Source organism: Orbicella franksi, chromosome 1, assembly GCF_964199315.1.
Source record: "Orbicella franksi chromosome 1, jaOrbFran1.1, whole genome shotgun sequence".
In the NCBI taxonomy this organism is placed as follows: domain Eukaryota; kingdom Metazoa; phylum Cnidaria; class Anthozoa; order Scleractinia; family Merulinidae; genus Orbicella; species Orbicella franksi.
In genome coordinates this window covers 28,175,492-28,198,649 of record NC_138145.1, presented here as the reverse complement: position 1 = coordinate 28,198,649, position 23,158 = coordinate 28,175,492, and the positions used below count along the sequence as shown (strand labels likewise).

General features: G+C 40.5%; 3 protein-coding genes across 3 annotated transcripts; 2 read left to right on the top strand and 1 right to left on the bottom strand.

The window, feature by feature from the left end:
- Window positions 1-209: 209 nt before the first annotated feature.
- Window positions 210-4,875, bottom strand: LOC145501094 (uncharacterized). Its single transcript, XM_081480654.1, has one exon. It carries the CDS (start codon window positions 4,873-4,875, stop codon window positions 1,453-1,455), a length of 3,423 nt encoding a protein of 1,140 aa, XP_081336780.1. The 3' UTR covers window positions 210-1,452.
- A 2,317-nt stretch (window positions 4,876-7,192) lies between these two features.
- Window positions 7,193-18,807, top strand: LOC145501466 (maspardin-like). The gene is made up of 8 exons (XM_081480939.1): window positions 7,193-7,524; window positions 10,660-10,821; window positions 11,481-11,561; window positions 12,070-12,215; window positions 13,158-13,266; window positions 14,083-14,190; window positions 14,965-15,105; window positions 16,439-18,807. Exons 1-8 carry the CDS (start codon window positions 7,450-7,452, stop codon window positions 16,580-16,582), a joined length of 966 nt encoding a protein of 321 aa, XP_081337065.1. The 5' UTR covers window positions 7,193-7,449; the 3' UTR covers window positions 16,583-18,807.
- A 99-nt stretch (window positions 18,808-18,906) lies between these two features.
- LOC145501403 (uncharacterized) lies at window positions 18,907-22,596 on the top strand. Its single transcript, XM_081480889.1, has one exon. The coding sequence runs from the start codon at window positions 21,157-21,159 to the stop codon at window positions 22,258-22,260; it is 1,104 nt and encodes a 367-aa protein (XP_081337015.1). The 5' UTR covers window positions 18,907-21,156; the 3' UTR covers window positions 22,261-22,596.
- Window positions 22,597-23,158: the final 562 nt, after the last annotated feature.

Here is a 23,158-nt window from a genome sequence, read left to right as displayed (position 1 = left end):
GGTTCTTGCTTCGCTCGCGGTTTTTTCTTTATGTCGGTGCCCAGAACCAGGCCCCCACTCGGCCGACTTCTCGAGAAAATTGCAAACCTCCAGCATTTGGTTTTCTTCTACAATAGAGCTATCGAACGTACATGGACAAGAACCAGGTCTTTTCGTGGTGACAGCCGCGAAGATTTGCAAAGGATTCTTTCTGCATGCGTGATGTAAACGTGAGGACATTTTTTACAACATGGAAATATTTAAACGCAGAAATGTGCGCTTGCTGACAGAGTGAAAATAAATGTTTTTGGTGTGATAGAGCCGGATAGAAGCGTTTTGAGCTGGAGTCACCGCGGAAATGAGATATTTCCCATTACTCGCGGTTCCAAGCGATATTTTCCTGTGGAAGATACCTTGTTGTTATGTTGTTGACAAGAACAGTAATAGTCTTCTGTATAAAGAAAAAGTTTATTTAGAACTGCAAAAATATAAATTTGTTTGGATAGACTATTCGAAGCTCTAAGTTACATTTACAATCGCGTGGACGCTTAATTAATGTCAACAAACCAGTGCTGAAGAAGTTTAAAATTAGGAAGTGATGGGAGTTAGGTATGATCTACTGATCGCTCGGTTAAAATTTTTTAGTCAGGCACATACAGTGGAACCTCAATTTAACGAACCTCTATATGACGACGTTCTCGGGATAACGAACGATTTTCCTGGCCCTAGTAATAGTAAAGAATAACGTAAGGTAAGGTAAGGAAACTTTATTTTAAGTCGTAAACGTAAGGAGTGGTTGCCCAATCTCCCGAGCCAAGGGCTCATGACAAAGACGCACGACTATCTACAATAACATTACTACTTAGAACTACTATATTCGCTAAGATAAATTCAGAATTAAGATATAAAATATTCCTAAGAGCAACCAGTCCGAGGCCGTAATATTAAAAATTTAAGTTAGAAAATACAGTTCATACACTGGCACCTTACAAACTCCACACCATTCAAACGAGAACGAAATGGAAAAGAGCCTCGTTACAACGAAACCTCGTTATAATGAACATACATTTGGCCATGCCGCTAGCCATGCTGAGCATGAAAAAAGGGTTACCTGGTTTTCTGTTGCTATGCATGCATGTGGTTCTGTTCCTATAGTTATGGAGCTCCGCTTGCCCGCCCTTCGAGCCGCCGGAGCTCCGCTGTTAAACGCATGGGATATCATCAACGAGCCAAAATGTAAGGGGTGGAGCTGGTGTTTTCTTTCGCCCGCTGCTTTGCGCTCGTACTAAAGGAAAAATGTCTCGCGCAAAAAGATAATAAAATGTCTGTGGACAGACTAACCCGTATAACAAACTGTGATCTGTCGCCCTCTCAGCCTTTCGTCTCATGTTAAGCTGACTAGTTGACAACTGTATAATTACTTAATGACAATAAAAAGGTGACAAAGTTCCATTCTCCAGCCTACTGGGAGTTTCATTTTTTAAAATTCAATGTCACATCGTCACCCACCAGAACGAATGGTGCCCACTGACTCACTTTTGAGTACCATTTACTTTCTCTCATCCACTTCATAGTATTCTGAAGTGACTCACTGGCACTCTCACCAAGAACGAGACGTTCATAGAATTGCTTCATGAACTGCAACGTAGCTCGGTCTTCAACAGCCCAGAGTGTCACCAACACTGAGCGTGCACCAGATCCTAAGAAAGCTCGAGCAATTCCAACGACTCCCTCAGCTTTAATTTGGCCGCTTCCACTGTGACAACAGCTGAGCACCACCAGCTTAGCACGTAGTTGCACGTTTGACACATCAGACATGGTCAACATGAAGTCTTCCTTTTCAGGGACTTTATTTCCATAGCAGATTGGTGAAAGACATATTTCTCCTCTTTCCGCATCCCCATGTGCCGCAATGTGGATCACACTCACTGAGTTTATTTCCTGCAGCACGGCCTGCTTGGTGGCTTGTCTTCCCGTCAAGACTCTTGAGGATTCAATTTGCAGCAATCGCCCAATCATCTCGGCTTCTTCTTTGGCAGATGATAGTCGAGAAACATATTCCTCCCTTCCGCGTAAACGGACTATTCCAACATCAGGGTCTCCCACAATCAGAGCACCAGTCTCACTGTAGTAATTGGCTGGACTTGCTTGGATTAGCTTTAGAGTTGTCAAAGATGGAATAACTCGGACCTTATATGTTTCAGAAAGATGTTTTCCACTGCTGTCTTCTAAGGCTGCAAGTGGTACTCTGTAGAGCAAGCCCTCGGGGACTATGATGAGTTCGGAGCCATCGAGGATGTCTTCAACAGGGGCGACTATCATTTTGTACCACATCCGCATAGTTGTCTCGCTCGCACTGTCAAGCAAAACCTCCGCGTCACCATCATCATGGTCATCCTCCTCTAAAAGGCGTGTTTGCGGGTTATCTTTGCGCTCATCTGTTTGGCCCGCTTGGAACATCAACAGTGATCTGTCTTCGCAGTCAATGTCTCGTCCAAACTTGTACAGCGCGTATGTCACATCTACCATGGATTCAAAAAGGGCCTCGACATTCACACCTTTGATACGTTGAGCAACCGCTTCCAAAGTATCCCTTGGTACTTTCCTAAATGTAATGTATCCATCTGGTTTCACCACCCAGAGGAAAAGCTCGTGTACGTGGTAGGAGAGAAAAATAACACTGCAGTCATTCTTCAGCGGCAGTGTTTCAATATCGGATATCTTCAATTCTTGTCCCTGGCCACCCTCCTGGATGAGGTATTGCTTTGACATCAAATCTGCTAGGCCTCTCGCACGCCCTAGCTCCGCAGTATACAAGGCTTTGTTTAAGTCTCCTTTCGACTGACACAAAAGACAAACTAGTAGCTTGTAAGGGAAAGCGTTTCTGTCGCTGAAAGAGACTTTGAAGTGATCACTATCGCCAAGAGGGCGTCTGACGCTTTCGTACAGGTCAATACTTTCCGACAGATAGTGCAACGCTTTGGAAATATCTCCATTCCAGGCCAGACAAAGACCTAACTTCGCACAAGCCATGCCTTGACCATTCTTGTCTTCTGTTTCCTTGGTAATATGAAGAGCTTTCTCGTGATTTTCTATTGCGAGTGTATAATCGCCAACAGATTCATACACGGATCCAAGGTTTTCGTAACAATCACTTTCCCCATATTTATCTCCAATTTCCAAATGGATCTCAAGTGCTTTCTTGCTGTGTTCTATCGATTTGGTGTATTCACCTTGGAGGCGAAATAAATCAGCAAGACTTCGGTATTGGGTGCCTTCTTCCTTCCTCATGTTCAGTTCCACAGCTGACTCTAGTGCCGTCTCGATATACATCAGAGCCTTGTCATAGTCACCCAGAACCTTATATTCTGCCCCAATATTCCCGTAAAGTATTGTCTCCGACGATCTGTCTTCGATCCTGACACTGATCTCAAGAGCCTCTTCGTAGCGCTTGAAAGCTTCCTTGTGTTCACCAAGGCAATGGTAAACATTTCCAAGGTTACCGTAGCTATTGGCCAAACCGGGCTGATCTCCAATTTCTCGTCTGATTTGCAGTGCTTTCTCGTGATACTCGAGGGCCTTGGAATAATCACTCAGCGATTGATAAGCTGCACCGATGTTGGTGTAGTCACCGCATTCGTTCTGTTTGTCCCCTAGTTGTTTCCTGATCTGAAGTGCCATGTTATGGTACTCTATGGCTTTTAAATATTCGCCTTGAGAGTGGAAGATCACGCCAAGATTTCCATAATTCACACCTTCTCCTTTTTTGTCCTTGAGGTCGCGATGGATTTGAAGGGCTTTCTCCTGATGCTCTGCAGCTTTGGCATATTGGCCAATGGCGTGGTAAGCTGTACCAAGATTTCCAAGGTGCGTGGCTTCTCCTTGTTTGTCTCCAATTCTTGTTCTTATTTCAAGGGCCTTCGTAAGGCATTCAAGAGCTTTCAAGAAGTCGCCAAGACGCGCATAAGCAGATCCTAAATTACCAAGGGACACAGCTTCTTGTTTCACATCTCCGAACTCCCTTGACATTTGAAGTGCGTTCTCGTGGCATTCTTTAGCTTTCGTGTATTCTCCAAGGGAATCGTACAGGACGCCAAGGTTACTTTCGTGTCTTCGTTGTTCGGTTCTGTCTCCACTTTCCCTGCTTATTTCAAGTGCTCTCAACTGATAAGGCTCAGCCTTTTTAAATTTACCAATAGACGAGCAAAACCCTGCAAGGCTATCAGCACTATGACATTCCCCGCGTCGGTCTCCTATGCGGCCTCTCAACAGAATTGCTTTTTCATAAAATTCAATGGCTTTCTCTGACTCACCAAGACTCTTGTGCACATCACCAATGTTGTTATAGTCTTGAGCCTCCCCTCCGAAGTCTCTAAGTTCTTTGTTAATTTCGAGCGATCTTTTGTGATATTCCAGAGATCTGGGATAATCACCGAGACATTGGTAGACGCTTCCCAGGTTGCCATTGTTGATGCTCTCCTCTCGTTTGTGCCCAATGGCTTGGCTGATCTCAAGCGCTTTAGCGGAACATTTAATCGCCTTTTCGTACTCTCCAGCTTTAAGATAGGTACTTCCAAGGTTGCCGTAACTGGTGCACTCTCCTTTTTTGTTTTTCATCTCTTTAGCGAGTGTCAGAACCTTGTTATAGTAGTCGCTGGCGTTTGTGAAGTCATTGATAAAGTAATACGCTGTTCCAAGCCTACTGTAAACTATCAATGTTAGTTGCTTTCGTACATCTAAAAGCGCTTGCATTGTTTTCATCCCATCACTGTTCAAAAGCACCAAGCACTCTTTAAACAAGCCAATGGCTTTGTCATATCTATGGGTGTTCAGAAGAAATATCGCAATAGAGATACCAATGGTTAAGGCTTCAAGGTACTCTTCGACACCTTCCATTCTTTTGTAGCTATCTGTTGAGGTAATTAAAATATGCCAATAAACTGAAAACTGGTTCTTTTCTTCAAATGGTAGTTTGTTCAGTTCATAGATTTTATTATAATTATTGTAAGGGTTTGCATCTCAAAATAAAGCAATGGTGGTTAAGGATCTCGTCCAGGACGTTAGAGAGCTTTAATCACCTCGATCTATACACAGTAAAGGTTACGTAAAGGTTATAAGTCTGTGCCATTAATCAAGCTAGGTGACCCTCTATAGATGGCATACCAGACTTGCTGGCTTAACGTTGGATTCCGTTGGTTAATAAAATGTAAGTAAAAGTATTGTTACTCGCTCTAGATGGTTGCTCCGTGTCAAACAACGCATTCGACAGTACGGAACCCTTACAATTAAGATCGAGAGGATGAAGATGTACGACAGTTAATCTACCACATAGACCTTATTCCAAAAGTAATCCCTCTTGAGTATATTCTTAATCCCTTCCGGTTTGGGAAATCCCCAGGGAGTTTAGAAATGGTCAATCTTGTGACACAGGTTTTACAAGTGGACAGCCCAAGCAGCTTTATGCACATTTTCATATAACATCCACGCAGGTGGTAACAACCCGCAGTAGAACTGGGTACTACGCCTAAAAACAACTTTGGGAATAAGGCTCATACGGGGGATTAACGTCCTCTCCTTATACGACACAATTTGGGTCAGAATCCTGAGAATTCGTCGTTTGGAAACAAGGCGACTCTGCAGTTTTCGGGAGAAGGAATGTTGCAAAGAGTTATGGGGTAACCATGGTGGCAAGCTGATGTAAAAACTCGGTTTTGCGAATAAGTAAAAAACAATGTCTTACTCATAACTAATAACATAAAGCCAATGATTTAAGACGTCCTTCTTTTTGGTTATAATTAAAAGGTATCGATACCCAACGTCTTTCGTTCTCGGCGTAGTGCTGCTTGGTTCGTAATCCATTTCCATTGCCATTATTACTCAGGGGAGCCGGGAAGGATGTAAAGGAGGAGAGGGGATATTGGGAAGAAGAGAAGTTAAAGTTGAGGAATAAAGGGAAGGTAGAGAGGAGATGGGAATGGACGGAGGGGACGAGCTTATTATGAACAATCCGTGACAGACCTTCTTTCCTTACGTGACTTGCCAAGTTGTCTTGCTAGTTAAAAACATTTTAGCACTGCAATTGCCGCTATTACCGAAATTCCAATCTCTACACCGTGTGCGTGGCTTAATTATCTTTTAGTGATGTTTATTACACCAAATATGAACAGACGACAGAAACCTGCATTATTTACTAGCATGAATATTTCAGGAACGTGACAACTGTCCGTTTTCTGTTCCACTTCCGGTTAGTTCCTGCTTTATTTCAAGTACGCACTCAGTCGAGATCGGTGAGGTTATTCATCTACCATACTTTAGGACTGATTTATTGCCCTCTTTTAGATGAATTGTAAGACTTTCAAAGCTAAATTTTACCGGTTTGATTCATTCTACGGCATCACCTTCCAAAGTACGTTGGAGGAAAAAGACAGAATTTTCGCTTTCTTCATCACTAATCCTCGCTTGCTAGAAATTATATGGGATAGAAAGAAATTAAAGTTTAGGGGTCCAAGATTTAACTTTGAGATAACGTTCCCTGAGCTGCATAAAGACGCCAACTAAATTATCGAAGTGAATTAAATATCTCACAACACCATAGCTTTCACTGACCGGAACGAGGCTTAGCAATTGGCATCAAGTAAACTGGCAGGTAAGGCAATTCTAAATCGAAAAAATATAGTATGAAGAATCATTTACCAATCAAATTCCTCGATTTCTTTGTTAATTTCTGCGTTTTCCGACACACTGAAGAAGTACAGGCAGCTTTCGCTTCAAATTCACCCAAAACGTACACAGTCCCCTACATAACGTGGAAGTCTGGGGCTTGAAAAAACGTTCTCGCTCTAATCACGGATAATAGAAGAGACTGTCATAAGTGAAATTAATCTCGCAGTTTGATTGGTTCTTACTTGTGATCAATTTGACGGCAGTTGTCTAGATGAAATGTTTATTTTGTTTCTCATAATATAAAACAGATAGATTCCATAACACAAATTTGACAAGAAAAAGTTGCTTCTATTTTAGAAAATCTGATCGTGATTCATCACGTATGTCACGAGTTTGTCATGGGGCCTTTATTACGGACACAACCGCCACGAGTTTTCTAATGTTGACTGTCACGAGGTTTAGCAAATTCCGAACTACTGACCCAGTTCGTTTCCGATTTTTGCCGATAAGTACCGAAGTGAACCGAAGTGAACCGAAGTGCAACTACAGTGTACTTTAGTTCCAGTCTTCCGATTCACCGCGTTCTAATTAGGATTGGGTCAAAGTTTTCTTTGAGGATTGCATTGTCGCTCCAATTTCCTTCATTTCAAAAGTCTGAAACTACGTTTTTCTGTGGCCTTCATGGAGGATTTGTTGACGTAGTTCAGCTCAAACTAAAGAAGGCGAAATCAGGCTGCTTCATTCACTTCACCATTCATCACAAAAATACTTTATAGCGTGTCTGGACTTTACAGCGTGTGAATCAACATGGCCGCGGTTTCGAGCGCCATCACTCAGTCTCAGGAATACATTAGCTTTCGTAGTACTGTGCCATTGAGGCGGGTAGGTGTGAGAAACGCTGTAACTAATTAATGAGCCTCCTCGGTAAACAACATGTTAAAAACCAGTGAAAATCTAATGATCGAAAATACGGAAGCTGAATTGACAAAAACTACTCGCTTGCTAACACAGCTGTGCATGCATGATCGGTTCAACTTAGTCAAACTTAGACACACATGTGTTTCAGTTTAAAACGTTTGTCATATAAAAGCGAGTATCTTACTGGAACGTAGTCCCGATTTCGTTTTACTATAATCTTATTTAGATCAGTATTCTTGTTTATCACTGCTAAATACAGCTTTAAAATACTCAATGCAGTGGATTTCACAAGCTGAGCATACTTTGTCGAGGAAAAGGTTGTTGTTATTCATCGTGGTAGATGCAATAATAAAGTGTATTATCGTTTGTCTCACGATGTAGTCACTTGAGATGTAGATCGCGACGTTTCGACTGCTTACTGCTAGTCTTCTTCAGGCGATAAGGTCGACTGATTGCACGGTATCATTTATATCACAAAGGTCGGTTGTGATTGGTGCATTTCGATCCTCCTATTGTTCCATTGTTCTGGTGAGTAGCTTTTCCCTCAGTGGTCCGCTGTTGTACCGTTCTCCTGGCTGACCGCACGACACTTACACCAGTTCAAATCGCGGACCTCTTGAATTTCGTATTAAGATCTACGTACTTCCAGTACAACGGATCGATTTACGAACAACGAGACGGCACAGCCATGGGGAGCCCTGTATCCGCTGTGATTGCTAATCTCTACATGGAGATATTTGAAGAACAAGCAATAGAGTCCGCACCTTACAAGCCTAAGATCTGGAAACGCTACGTAGATGATACTTTCACCATCCTGGATCGGGATAGAGTTGACGTCTTCCTGCAACACCTGAACAGTCAACAACCATCAATCCGTTTCACCATGGAGATCGAGAACAACAACAAGATCGCCTTTCTCGACACGTCAGTTTACAGAGAACCTGGTGGCCGCCTTACCACCAGTGTCTACAGGAAACCAACACATACTGATCAGTACCTAGCGTATGATTCACACCACCCTCAGTCAGTAAAGCGCGGTATTGTGAAGTGTCTGTACGACCGGGCTAAATGTCTCGTCACCAAACCATCAGTAATCGCTGGAGAGAAGAAACATCTGTCATCTGTACTTGTTTCTAACGGATGTCCCTCCTCTTTTGTACAGAAGATCACAAAGGCACGAACAACCCCAAGAAGAGAGCCTGTCGCTGAATTTAAATCCACCACCGTTTTACCTTATGTCCAAGGAGTTTCGGAGTCTCTCCGCCGCTGCCTAGAACAACAAGGCATTTGCACCGTCTTTAAGTCCGACACGACACTTCGGTCACACTTAGTGCGACCAAAGGACACCGTCAACCGGGCTAAACAAGATGGTGTTGTCTACAGGATTCCCTGTGAGTGCGGCAAAGTCTACATCGGGGAAACAGGGAGATCTATGCAGGAGAGGATCAAAGAACACGACAGGGATATACGACTCGCCCGTACCCAGACCTCCGCCGTTTCTCAACACACCCACGAGACCGGCCACTATCCTATCTGGAATGAGGTCAAGTTTATTGATCGAGATCCTCACTGGTACACACGTAGGGTCAAGGAAGCTATTCACATAAGACTTCACCCTAACAACATCAACAGGGATAGTGGAATTGAAATTCCTGAAGCATGGATACCCACGATCAAGAAACACAACAACAGGAGAACGGTACAACAGCGGACCACTGAGGGAACAGCTACTCGCCGGAACAATGGAACAATAGGAGGATCGAAATGCACCAATCACAGCCTACCTTTGTGATATAAATGATACCGTGCAATCAGTCGACCTTATCACCTGAAGAAGACTAGCAGTAAGCAGTCGAAACGTCGCGATCTACATCTCAAGTGACTACATCGCGAGACAAACGATAATACACTTTATTATTGAGCATACTTTATACGTTAGCAATTATTATCCATGAATATCCTCCCTTTGATGCTTGCACGCATGTTGCAAAAGCAGAAAGAGGAAGATACTGATACACTTGATTTGAAGGATTGTTTTGAATACTCTACACAGCAACATGCAGGGGTGTCACAGAGTGTTCGATTACAGCCCGGGATGGGGGGGGGGGGGTTCTTTGGGAATTTCTGGGTGGAGATGTGCTGCTGGGACCCCTGAACCCTTAGCCTATACCAGAGCTAGTTCAGCTGAATTTTGCTACCCTATACTAGAGTAAACTCCCCAAATCCCCCCATCTATTGACATTATTGAGGCTGATTTGCGTAAATTTAAACTTGCCGATTTGATTTTTGTATATTTTTGAGTGGCAATTCCTCGTTTCCTTAGTCTAGATAAAATCTTCAACCAACTAGTCAGTTTTTGGAAAATGATACCCTATTCTAGACCCAAACGCTCTGATTTATATACCCTATCCTAGAGTAAACTGCTTGAAAACCATACCCTTCACAGTGGCACATACCTATATAGCCCATATATGACAGTACCCCTCCCCCCCCCCCCCCCCCCGGGGATTACAGAGCTTTCTTTGTTGGAGTAGGCAGCTGATCTGATTTTGCAATCTGAGTAGGCAGCTTAGATCATAAAGTAGATTGATTTAGATCATTAAGTGATTTTTGTTGGCAGCAGCTACTATACTTTTGACAACCCTGAACACACAGTTGTCTGTGGCACCCTATAACCAATGTACAAAATAATTTCAAGTTGAACATGTACACTGCTGGTCAAAAGTTTAGAACCATTCAGCAAATTATAATGATAATCTTTGTCTTCACCTCCCCCTCCCTGTGGAGAGCTCTTTTTTGGGGGGTGGGTAGGGGATACCCTACTTATACTTATACTTCTACTCCCTGTAAATGTCTTTGTGGTGGTATGATTTGTGTTACGTATGCTGTGGAGTTTTGCACTAGTTTTGCCCCAGTGAGTGACTGGAGTAATATAGGAGATTCCAGATTGAAAAAGTACTGGAAATGAAAACTGCACTTGGGACTCACTTTTTTTTCACTGAAAAACAAAAGTGAGCCCCTTCCCTACAATTTAATTGTTACTGAAGTACTGTGTGCAGGGAAATTTAGTTACATTTGTCTATTTTTCACCTTTTCTAGATTGTTGTTGATAGCTCAGATGAAAAGGAGTGGCTGATATACGATGCTGGACCCCGTAATGTCCGCTGTCCTCTGGTGTGTTTGCCTCCAGCCAGCGGCACTGCTGATGTGTTTTTCAAACAAATTCTCACACTTTCAAGTCTTGGATACAGAGTAATGTCGGTGAGTTTAATTTCTTGATCAGTAAATAATGTAAAACAGGAAGTAGCTTTAGTAAGAGGACTTTTTATGAGGAGGGCTAGAGATACATATTGGAAGACTACATATAGTGGTTGGTATAGCATTTGGTTGCTTGACAATTAAAATTTCTCTGCTGCAACCTTGATTCTTGCAGCTCTTTATAGTTACCAAGAAAGGTACTACCATATTGCTTTCATGTAACATAACAAACATGAAAGACTGTTTGGTTTGAGCAAAGTTCTCTTAAATTGCAGCTTTTCAAAAGTGTATTACAGCTTTGTGTTTGAACCAAAAACACTGACATTTGGTAAACATACCAACTTTTAGATCCTCTTTTAATCAATTTTAAATATTCGTACCCAGTCTCTTGCTCATTTAGAACATGGCTAATTGGGTGTTTTAATGTTACAGTCAGAGGTTCGTTACCTCAGAATATTCTGTTCCATTTTACTGGAACTTGGGCTGGACTAAAGTAAATTGTGCATTGTATACTGCACTGGGGACATTATAATTATTACCTGTCAAAAGGGTTTGCTATAATTATCTTTAGGTTCTACAGTAGCATGTTGTTTCTCTTCACCCAACACAAAGCTTTTCAACCATGTGTTTATATATTTTCCCTTACATATCAATGGTTTTAGGTGGAATATCCTGTATACTGGACATATAATGAATGGACTGAGGGTTTCATACGACTGCTGGATTATCTGAAGCTTGATGAGGTTGGTGCAACTGTATATTTGACGTAAAACATTTGGTGGAAATCTTAACCAGTACCAAGGATACATGTAAAGAGGATGCCTTAAGGAAACCGAGGAAGAAATTAATAAAACTAACAAAAACAAAATTTGCTTTGACTTGTAGCTTTCAAAAGGTGATTCACATGCTCGTGTTAGGAATAGCTCTTCCCCTAGACAGAAGTTGAACCCATGACTTTGTTCACATACTTATCAGAATGTGTTCAGAATTTTTTTTGTGACAAACTGAATATTCAGCCTAGTATTATATTATAACACTAAGCTTTAAATTTGTCATCTTTGTATTCATGACATGAAAATAGTGGCTAAGTGTTTGGTTCCTACTCTGTTTTTCTAGTTATCAGAGGCAGTTGTTGAAAACTCATTATTTGGAGAAATCAGTACAGTACTGTAGATGCACTTAAATTGTACATGTGCCCATCAACACTTCACTTCCAATTTTATTTACAGTTGATTTCTTTTTCTTTTGCAGGTCCATCTTTTTGGTGCCTCTCTTGGTGGCTTCCTTGCACAGAAGTTTGCAGAAATGACCTACAAAAGTCCTAGAGTTCACTCTTTGATATTATGTAATGCTTTTGCTGATACATCAGTCTTTCAACAAACAGCAACTGCAACCACGTAAGTTGATGGGCCATAAATACATGTACTTGTCCTGCACATCAAATACATTGTGTCCAACCAGTGAATTTATCTCTTATTTTATTTCATAAGCATAATTTGTGAGTACATGTATATCTGATCAGGGAATAGTGAGAAGTTAAATAATTTTGTGATTACAGTGCAGAGAGTACCAAGGATTTTGATCTGCATGCTACTAATCTAGAGACCTGTCTCATCCACGAAGTTTGTGTCAGTGTTATATGCGCAGTGACACAGTATTCAATTATTTGTAAATTAGAAATTAGATGGTACTGTACATAATAGACCATTTTACAGTTGTCTGCTCAGTGACCTGGCCTTTGAATGGCAGCAAGGCTGGAAGTGACCTTGCTTTGATACAGACTTCTCTGCTTTTGTCATGTAAATGAAGCTAGTTAGCATAAGAACAACTTGTTTTACACAACAAAAGCAGTGAGGTCTTTATCAAATCAAGGTCATCTCCAGCCTCGCTGCTGTTCAGAGGCCAGGTCACGGAGTAGTCAACTATAAAATGGTCTCTTACACTAGTGACTAAAACAGCTGCTTCAGTCAGGAAGAGCGTATTGTGGCACACTTTTTTGTTGAGAGCCATTCAGGAATTCGTTGATGCTCAATGTGCATCCATCAAGTCATATTTAATAATATATACATGTATGCACTGGAGTTTGGAGAGTACAAAAGAAGGATATGAGTTGTTCAAGACCTTCTTTGCTACAGCAACCCTAGTTTCTTTCGAATCAGTGCTCTTCAAGTTCCCTAGCGCATGCAAATTTTGATACATCTGTATACAGCCAAAAGCATGGATTAAATCAGTGACGATAGCAAAAGAGTTCTGGAAATCACAACCTTCACGTTCCAACAGTTCATCCCATTATCTTCTGTGGCTGTAAACCTCTTATTTGTGTTTTCTTTTTAAAACAGGTTCTGGGTGATGCCTGCCTTTGTTTTAAAGAAAATGATAATGAATAATTTCACTACTGAAGAGGTTGATGAAGACATTGCTGATTCAATTGATTTCATGGTGGAGAGAGTGAGTAAAATGCACATCACCTAATAAGCTTTCAAGTTACATTGAACTGTACAAGAGATTTGTCATGTTACTCATTTGGTGCTGGTAACACAAGCTTCTCTACTTACAATCTTATATTTAAAGTATTGCTTTAGATCACTTTGTATGGAACACTTTGCTGGTCCATGACAATAGATCAATAATTACAATAATTTGTGCATAATTTGTGCATTTCATTTCTGGTGTCATAAAAGATCATGCACTTATACAACTGTAACTTCTGTGTAGAGAATTCTGATTTTTTCCCCAAATGGGTTTCAATAAGAAATTGCAAATGGTGTATAGTTTTGGTCTCACCAGATTGTCAGAAGTTTTATTAACTACTTATCAAGTGAGAGGGAAGTCTTTACGGGAAAATTTCAAACCGAGACCTTGCTGTATTGACTGAGCCATAGTGAGGTCAATACGACAAGGCCTAGGTTTAAGATTCTCCCGTAAAGCCCGAACATTTGAGGTTACATGTAATAAGTTGTTTATTACATGGCTTTTTACTTTGGTTTTGCCGGCCCGTAATTGGCCCATGGGCATTACAGGAGAATACTGCCCTGCAATTGGCCAATCAGAGCATGCATTATATTGGCTACAAACACAAGTCATATAATAATAATAATAATCAATAATATGATTAATAATAATAATTATTAATTTGTTGGTTCATGTGGCCAAATCTGTCACGTTCTGCTTACCTGGAAATTTTATACTGTGGTTGGAGATCCATGTAAGCTTAACCTGAACTTGTTTTAATCTACATGTAACTGTACAAAATGCTTTTAACAGCTTGAAAGTTTGGGAAGAAGTGAACTGGCGTCAAGATTGACCCTAAACTGTTTGGATTCCTACGTTGAGCCCCAGAAACTGCACGGAATTCCCACAACTATTATTGATGTAAGTCATTGTAACACTAATGTTTAGTCTGTATGTGTGTACATGAACGTAACTTTGTACACTATGACAATGAAAGTGAAGCAGATTTGATCTCCCAAAATATTCATCACTTTGAGTAAACTTATTTACACTGTAGTGCTCTGTCAACCAAATTTGCTGTCCGTACAGATGACATGTAGAATGCTTTCAGTGGTGCCCTGGTACATCACTCATCAGAGAGTAATGAGGGAAACAAATTCCCCAAGAGGGCTAATTATTTTTTTTGTAAACACTGCTAACATTATAGTGAAGACATGGTGGTATCATGGTTAGTGCACCCGCCTCCTGATCGAGTGTTCTGGGTTTGATTCCTGGCCAGGAACAGTATGTTTTGTTCTTGGGCCAGACACTCACAGTACCTCTCTCCACCCAAATATATACATGGGTACTGGCAAATTTAATGCGATGGACTATATGTAGCATCTCATCCAAGGAGGAGTAGAAATACTCCGAGTCACGTCATGCTAAGACTGAAGATAAGTACTGGGCTGATGGGCCACTTGCTTTGTATGCAGACTTTAACTTTGCCAGTAACATTAATAGTTGGTGATTTGCAACAGAATGCCCACCAGGGCTCAGTAGCAGGTGCTGGCTCTCATAGAGAGCACTGCATGTTAGTGTCTGCATGTAGCCAGGGACACAACTTACTGTCAGCATACTGTCTGGAATGGTGTCCACCTTTAGGAAGTGTCTGGTAGTGAAGGTTTAACTGCAGCAATCTAATTTATCTTATAGGTCTTTGATGATTGTGCCCTCTCACAGCCTGTCAAGGATGAGCTTTACAAATGTTATCCAAATGCCAAGAGAGCTCATCTAAAGAAGGGAGGTAACTTCCCATATCTCTGTCGGAGTGCTGATGTCAATCTTTACCTGCAGGTGTGTGTTACAATGATACAGGTGTGTGTTACAATGATAGCAGTAAGCAGTCGAAACGTCGTGATCTACATCTCAGTGACTACATCGTGAGACAAACGATAATACACTTTATTATTGTATCTACCATGATGAATAACAGCAACCTTTTCCTCGACAATGATACAGTTGTATGTAGTGCATGTATTAATCCATCATTTGCATTCTTGTCAACACCTGTCAGAGAATGGTCCCCAGCTGAGTGAACTAAAATTTCTTAGATCCTTATTCAGCACGACATATACTAATAAAAATAATGTAAAGCACCCAGAGGGCTTTTTCCATTTTTAATACCCGATATATACCACAGTGTGAGATAATTTACGAAAAGTTTGTGTGAAAAAATGCATGCCAAAGGACTAAAGCTATTTGGACAATAGTTAAGAGAATTCTCAAGAGAATTCTAGTGTCCTCATTGTTTGAAATTTATGGTCAATGATAGTACTGTAGAAATCACCAACATTATTTAACTTGCTAGTCAAAGCAAGAAAACTTTCCGAGACCTTTAGTTAATATATTTTTGTGACTTTTTCAATAAACTCATCAGCTTTAAGCAGGTTTTAGCCATATGGGTGTCCAGGCGTCCCATGAACGGCCACTTTCTATAGAAAATTGTTTTATTTTTCGTATGCTGCCTTATAAATTGCTCATTTGAGCAGGCCCTATAACACATTTTGGACGGCTACTTTCAAATTCTGGCTAAAAACCTGGTTTTAAGCAGGAAAATGTCAACTTATTGCATGTGCACACACATCCAAAAGGATTCTTATACACAACCTTGTTTAAATTGAGATGCACTACTGACTGTGAGCTCATATTTACACTCCTGTAATAAGGGCCAGGAGCAAATAACATTCTGTCTAGTCAGTTATGGCCTTGTAAGTCTTAAACTTTTGGGAAAAGACTGAGAAGATGGCATGAATAACATATCTGTAGGCTACCTGCCTTAGCATGAGTGGTCAAACAGGATAAGACATTGGTGGTCAGGACAAATGTAAAAGTGTAAGAAATAATCAAGAAAAAACAGCCAAGGGATGGCAGCGTGAACATTGATCAGCACTCCAACTAGGACATTAGATACCTTTCAGAGAAGCTACAGAAGGAAGGGAAACAAAAATGATACTGGGGAGGGTATGTGAAAAATGCACCAAAAATACCAACTAGAGTGCTGAAATTATAAGATCTTAGATGTGCACTTCAGACTGTTGCATTAAATTTTTAAACACCTCAAATTTTGTCAAAACTACAATGCTGTGCAGAATTATCAGTTGAAACAAATGTCAATTTATTATGATAGATACATCTTCGACAGTTCATGGGGAAGCGGTTCAGTGCAATGGATCCCAAGTTTATGACAGAAGAAGACATGTTATCATGTGGGTTGATGTCATCTGCTGAACCACCCTCTGTGGTGTCAACAGATGATGAAGCAGATGAATAGATATTATATGTTGTTAAAATGAATACAGTGGAGCCATGTTGTGCAACTATCAGCAGGACAAGAAAACTCTGAGTCCCCCTCTTGGTCTGGTGATTTTTGCCGGTGTCATAGAATGTTCTTTGTACTTCTCAGATTCACCTTTAGTTATAAAACCAGTTAAGAAAGCCCGTCAAGAGCTTGAAAATGTGATTTCTTTGAAAACTGAAGTGAGCAACCTGCTAAAGTGAAGCTTTATTACCACATAGTTTTTTTGCCAAGTTTGAAGGAAAACAGGTACAAACCCGATTCAATAAGGCATTGGAAAATGCAACATTGGCAGGTGTTCGTATAGCTGAGTAGGAATGAAGTACCTTTACTTCCTTCACATATCATATTGATCACTGTTACGAAATACAAGTTAGTCTTGTTCCAAGATCTCTGGGGGATGAAGAATCTGGGAACAAGATTAATCACAGTTGCTAACGATCTAGCTAGATTGCATCTGTGACCCACTTTAATTGTCAATTAATCTATATATTTTCACGAAATTATGAAAGAATGTCAACATAAATAAAGTTACCTGTAGCATGAAATTGGCCAACTGAGCTTTTGGTTGAACCAATGAAAAGTGAGCAAGACAATGGATGGCCATATAAGGATTGTTGCACAGTGTGGTTTTACTGTATTACTAATAAATTATTTGCAAATGTTTTTCAATGAAAGCAGGCCATGCATGATAAGCAATATTTTGTAGTGCTGCCAGTCAAAAGTCATCTACATGTCGCCAATCCTTCATTTGAAATTTGGCAGTATCAAAAAAAAAAAAACCCAATGATTTGTTTTAGATGAATGCCTAAAAGTAAGTTAGTTTTTTCATTGGGCCTACTACAGAGACTGAGCGTAGAATTTGGAAACTTCCACATTGATAGCGATCTAGTTGTACCTGGCTGCAGAAAAGCAAAAGAAATATAATATACCAAAATAAGATTAGGAATTAGGGAAGATAGAGGTCAAGTATGCATGCCTTTTGAATGACCATTTTATTGTGTAATGTAGCATTGCTAATGCTCAAGAATTTTGAATTGTTTGTAAATTATTAGGTTATAGAAAACACCTTCAAAGTTGAAGATAGTTCGTGTGACAAAAAGAAGATATATGAAAATGGTCTCTCTTTTGCTGATAGAGAAGTCATCAACTTACATGTAAGATTTATGAAGCAGTCAATTGAGGCTCTGTTGTTTACAGTTCTGTAGCCAGTATGAGGCAAACTGAGGCACTTACTTCAGTCATTTTTTCGTTTTTGTTTTTGCTTTTGTTGAAGGGGAAAAGTAAAATACTGCTATTACTTAGGAAGAGAATTAAACCAAGGACGTTGCCTCAGTCATAATATTTTTTTGGCTATGGCCCTGCTTTCAGCCTGTGGCATTCTTTTCCAAGTTACCTGTGATGTTGACATTTTCAGCTTGTGTAGAACTATTAGTGAACAACACGACTTTAAACCTGGTTGCCTCTCAGGCTGTATTTTCATCGCGTCTTCATTGTTTAAGTTGTCCGGGGCTCATTTTATGCCATTTTTTGTAGAAATTTATGGACATACTGTAGTAATCTTCTCATTTTTTTAATTGGTAAAATATAATTTCCAGTTTGTGTCCTTCTATTAAGACTTTTCATCAGCAGTATTTGGGTAGCTGAGCGGAGAGAAAGCCAAAACGATTGTGAGGTCTAAGCTACTGGGAGTTGCCGTTACCTTTTGATGATGATTATCATCATTATATTTAGATTACTGGCAGTCTGTTTTCTCTCAGAATCAGGGAGGGGTTATGAGGCAAGACTCTTCTGACTAGAAGGGATTGGGGCGAGACATTGGTGAGACACTTCCGCGTTCACACATAAACACTCGTCCAACCCTAAGAGAAAAGACCGGCTGCCAGCGGTGTTCAGATATAACAGATCTGCCATGTGATAACGAGCAAAGCTTTATCCTGTAGTTCGATCTTGTGCTCATTTATTCAATTAACCAAAAATTAAAAAAAAAAAGAGGATTCGACAACTAGCACCAATCTTGGTATGAACCCCGTAATTCTCAGAACTGACATTAAAAGAATGTTTGGTCATCTATAAGGAGAATTCACATTATCAGCTTGGTGCTGAACACCAGTTGGTGCACAACTTTATTTTGTTTGATAGAGATATTTTTTAGAGTAATTTTCAACAGATGTTATTAAAAGTAAAGTAATCACCATGGTCATGCAGTGTGGCTGAAAGTGTCAACTAAAATATAGATTGTTTAAAAAGAGAATTGTCCCATGACTTCTTTGTGTATACTTTACATAGACACATCTTATCAACATCGGGCAAAAACCTGATCATTTGTTACTTTTCTCGTGGTGGAGAATGCGACCTTTAGTCGTCGCATTTAATGATTCAATATTTACTAGTGTGAACAGCAGGTTGCGGGTTCCCCTGGTTTCCATCACCACGTTCCCCGGATTAAACGACGCAAAGCACTCTGGTATAATTTTCATCGCAACCTGGTTTCAAAGCCACTCGCTCATAGTTCAACGAGTGTCGCCAGGTAGGACATTTTAAATCCGGAATTCTCAAGTTAACTTGTAGAAGGGGCCAAAGCAACTTTAGCATTGTCTTTGTTTTTGTTAGCTGCGAAGAAAAAGGTTATTCTCGTGTCGTTTCGGTAGGACAGCTCAGTTTTGACTGCCGCTCTACTGCGGGCGCAGCCGCCGTATGTAAGGCCATATATGGTACGGTAGCGATCGCTGGTCTCCCAACGATGGGTGTCGCAACGATCGCTAAAGAGGTGTTTCCATGTGATCGCAACCATCGCTAAAACGTTTTATCGGTGTTTCGAATACTTGGAAATCGATCTTCTTATTATTTTCAGTTATATGATTGGTGAGAATGTTTATTAGGTTCACATTTTTCGTGATTCTAGTGTAGAAATACTACGCGCAAATACGAAGAAAAATGTGAATTAAAGTATTCCTTGTCTGGTCGTTTGTGTTTTAGTCACTGTTCAGTCGCTGTCACGAGTGTGCAAGCTCAAAACGAAATACAAACTGTATGCATTGAGAATACATCAGTGTAAGTAGAGTCGATAAAATGTTGCAAGAATGACTGCCATGAAAGCATCTCTCGGGCGAATAAAATGCACATTTTCAAACTGATGTTTAGTTGTGTTTTTTTTTTAACTACCCGGAACTTGATGTAATATTTGTTTTATTTTTATAATGCTTGCTACAATTACAGATGGAAATTGAAATGTTCACCCAATGTCAGGATTCTCCGGCGACAGGATTCTGAAACGCTCGGTGGTAAAAAGCTATCTGAAGCAGGTCGATCAGATTGTTCGTTAAATATTTCGTACGTAGATTCTGGTTTCTTTATTAGAAATAAAAACCGTGAATAGCTTTTACGAAGCTCAAGTTATTGACGTCGCTGTCATTTACGAAAATACAAATCTTAAACATTCTGTCTTTGGCGACAAGACGGGACCCGCAAAAGTTTCCCGCGTCCACTGCCGCTCCCGTCCTGGGGCCCGTTTCTCGAAAGCCCCGTGAAACTTTTCGGGTCCGTGAAGCCATTTTTAATTTCTCTGTATCTAAAAAAGTGAAAGGTATACACGCCTGAAACTTCTTGTATGAAAAAACCTCTGTTTATATTTAGAATACATGAATAAAACAACTCTGTAATCATAAGGTTTGAGATTTTCTTACGGCTTTCCGGGTGCGAAAACTTTCCGAAACCTTCGAGAAATGGACCCCAGCGGGCCTTCCCGTCCTCGTAATAAGGAAATGAATACAAATCGTGACTGGCCTGCAATTATCAAATCACCCAGCTGTTAATTGACGTCACTAAGGACACCCAAACAATTCCCTTTATAAATTAAAAACCATCGGTTCTCGAGCGCAGTTTCGTTCTCGAGCGCTGTCTCGTTTCGTTTCGTTTACTTTAGCTCGAGGAGAGCCGCTTTGAGACTGTCTCCAACGTTTTATGAGTTCCAGTGTGACGAATTCGAAATGATCTGCGTACAGATTGTGAGATTGAAAGCCAACCTGAAGAATTTCTAGGAGTGATACACAAACTTTCGTTTTATTACATAAGTTTGACAGTATTTAACTCAATTTGAGATAAATACATACCTCCTGAAGGCCCGTATTCAAGGCATTGGAAGGCATTCGGGACTCTCTTTGTCCGCTATCTTGAATTTCTTGGTTTGTTCTGAAATACAACACTCCAAGCAAAACACGCATTCTCATTGGTTGAAACGCGAGTTTCGTGACATCACAGATGTCCTAATTTAATCGGGATATTCCGGACTGATATATGTGTTTCACTTGCGTTTTCGACGGAATCAACTGTAAGAGACAAGAAGTATAATTATCTATAAATCGTTTTAAAAGGAGCTTAAAGGGGTTGACGGGACAGCAAACGCACCTGTCGGCGATCTATAAACTATACACCTCGTCAGGTGAGATTACCTTGTTCAGGACGCGTCAGGTTGTGCGAGCAGTGCGACGTATAACACCAGCAGTCGGAGAATTGGTGAAGTGTTATAACATCTCCATTTTGGCAAAATAATGGCCGCTTATCTGCATACAACGGAAGAAAAGAATCAAGAATATCAAGCAGGTTTAGAATTGGAATCTGAAGTGTTGACACATGCAGACAGCAACACGCCCGAGAAAGATCATATTGAACGGCTTGTAGAGAAGGTCGAAGATGATGTAGCCTACAAGCCTTCGATCACTTCCGTGATAGAAGATGGAAAATTTCAACTGAAGCTAACGCCCTCGTCGTCAAGACCCTACGAAATAAAAATCAACGTGAACGGGGAGAAAACTGCCACCAGTAATTCCGTTGTTCGAGTGAAAGAGCGGCAGTTTGAAGTTGTTGGCGAACTGGATGTTCAAGGAGAAAAGCTTAAAGGACCCAGTGGGATAGCTGTGAACAGCAAAGGCGAAATAGCAGTCACAGACTTCGATGGCCATTTTGTCGCAATATTTGACGAGGATGGAAAGCGTTCTAAAACAGTTGGTCATTATGAAGACAACACTGGAGAATTAAGATTTCCTGTTGACGTCACTTACGTCAACGATGACGTCATCCTAGTGGCGGACGAGTGGAATCACAGGGTACAGCAGTTTCGTATCCGAACTGGTGAGGTTATCAAAAGCTTTGAAAGATTCGGTGCGAGAGATGGAGAGTTCGCCAGTCCTGTTAGTGTCTGTTTGGATGATAACGGACATGTTTTCGTAGCACAGTTAAACAACAATAGAATACAAGTTTTGACACAAAACGGTCAAGCACTGTACAAAGTGGGCGACACCTTTGATCACCCGCTGAGCTGTATCACCCACAAAAACTTGCTTATTGTGTCTGACAGTCGAAATAATTGCATCAAAGTGTTTGATGTTTCAGGAAAGTTCTTGTACAAGTTTGGAGAAGGTGGGGAGAGAGATGGGCAGTTTAAAGGCCCTTTTGGTTTGTGCGCTGACAGAGAGGGGAAGCTTCTTGTATGTGACCAGTTTAATGGGCGCTTTCAACAGTTCACTCTGGAAGGTCGCTTTCCCGGTAAGTGCGCTATTGGTGCGCTGCGAACACCTTGGGGTATAACAACTACGGAAGATGGCCGTATTCTGGTGACCGACTACATGGCGAGGAAAATACACATTTTAAAATGAGTGCTTTTAAGCTCTGTTTGACGCTCGTTTAAGTTCACTTCGCGTTCTTGCAAATATTTTGTCTGTGATTCGCGCAAAGACTAAAGCTAGATTTAACCCAGACTCTGCCAAGTTTATAAATGATCCATCAGGCAATACTGTCTGTACCAAAAATAATCGGTTGTTTTTGTGCACTACTAAAAAAACAAAAAATTAAATAACTCTGTAAGGACAATTAACATTCGGGGTTTGAGATTTACGGAGCGTAAATGTATTTAGCATAATAAATAACACGATAATAATTATTTATCAACAATATGACAATTATTTATGTCAAGTAATGAATGTTAGTAAAATGCTTGTAAATAGTGTTCATGGTAGTGTTTGTAATTACTGTAATTGACAGTGCTAGTAGCTGTTTCTATTGTTATCAATATAGTTTTTATTATTTGTGAGAAATACAGAATGTATTTAGCAAAGGAGATCCCTTCCACTGCCGGCTTTAGCAATTGAGAAAGTAAGTGACACATGAGTTGTTTTTAAATTCCGTTTATATAGATTCAATGTATTTCCTTTTTAAATGTTTATAGACTGAAATTCAGCCGCTCCCTCTGACTCGTAAAACCCCCAGCACAGATGTCTGAATTAGTGAAGGCTACTAACGTAAAATTAATGAACTATGTAGTGAGTCTCTGGAGAATTTGAACAACGGAGAAGACCAAATGCTGAATTTCGAGAAAGTTAGCAGTCAAGTTTCATTCTATTTACAAGTAAAACATCAGCATTGATGCGACAAATTGTTTAAAGTTGACTTAGTATGGTTCATCATTTAAGTACAGTAGGGTCATAGGCTCCTGGTACATGAATTGGACAGGGCTATTTAAATAACTTATACTCTTATAAGCTCTTATAAGTTTAA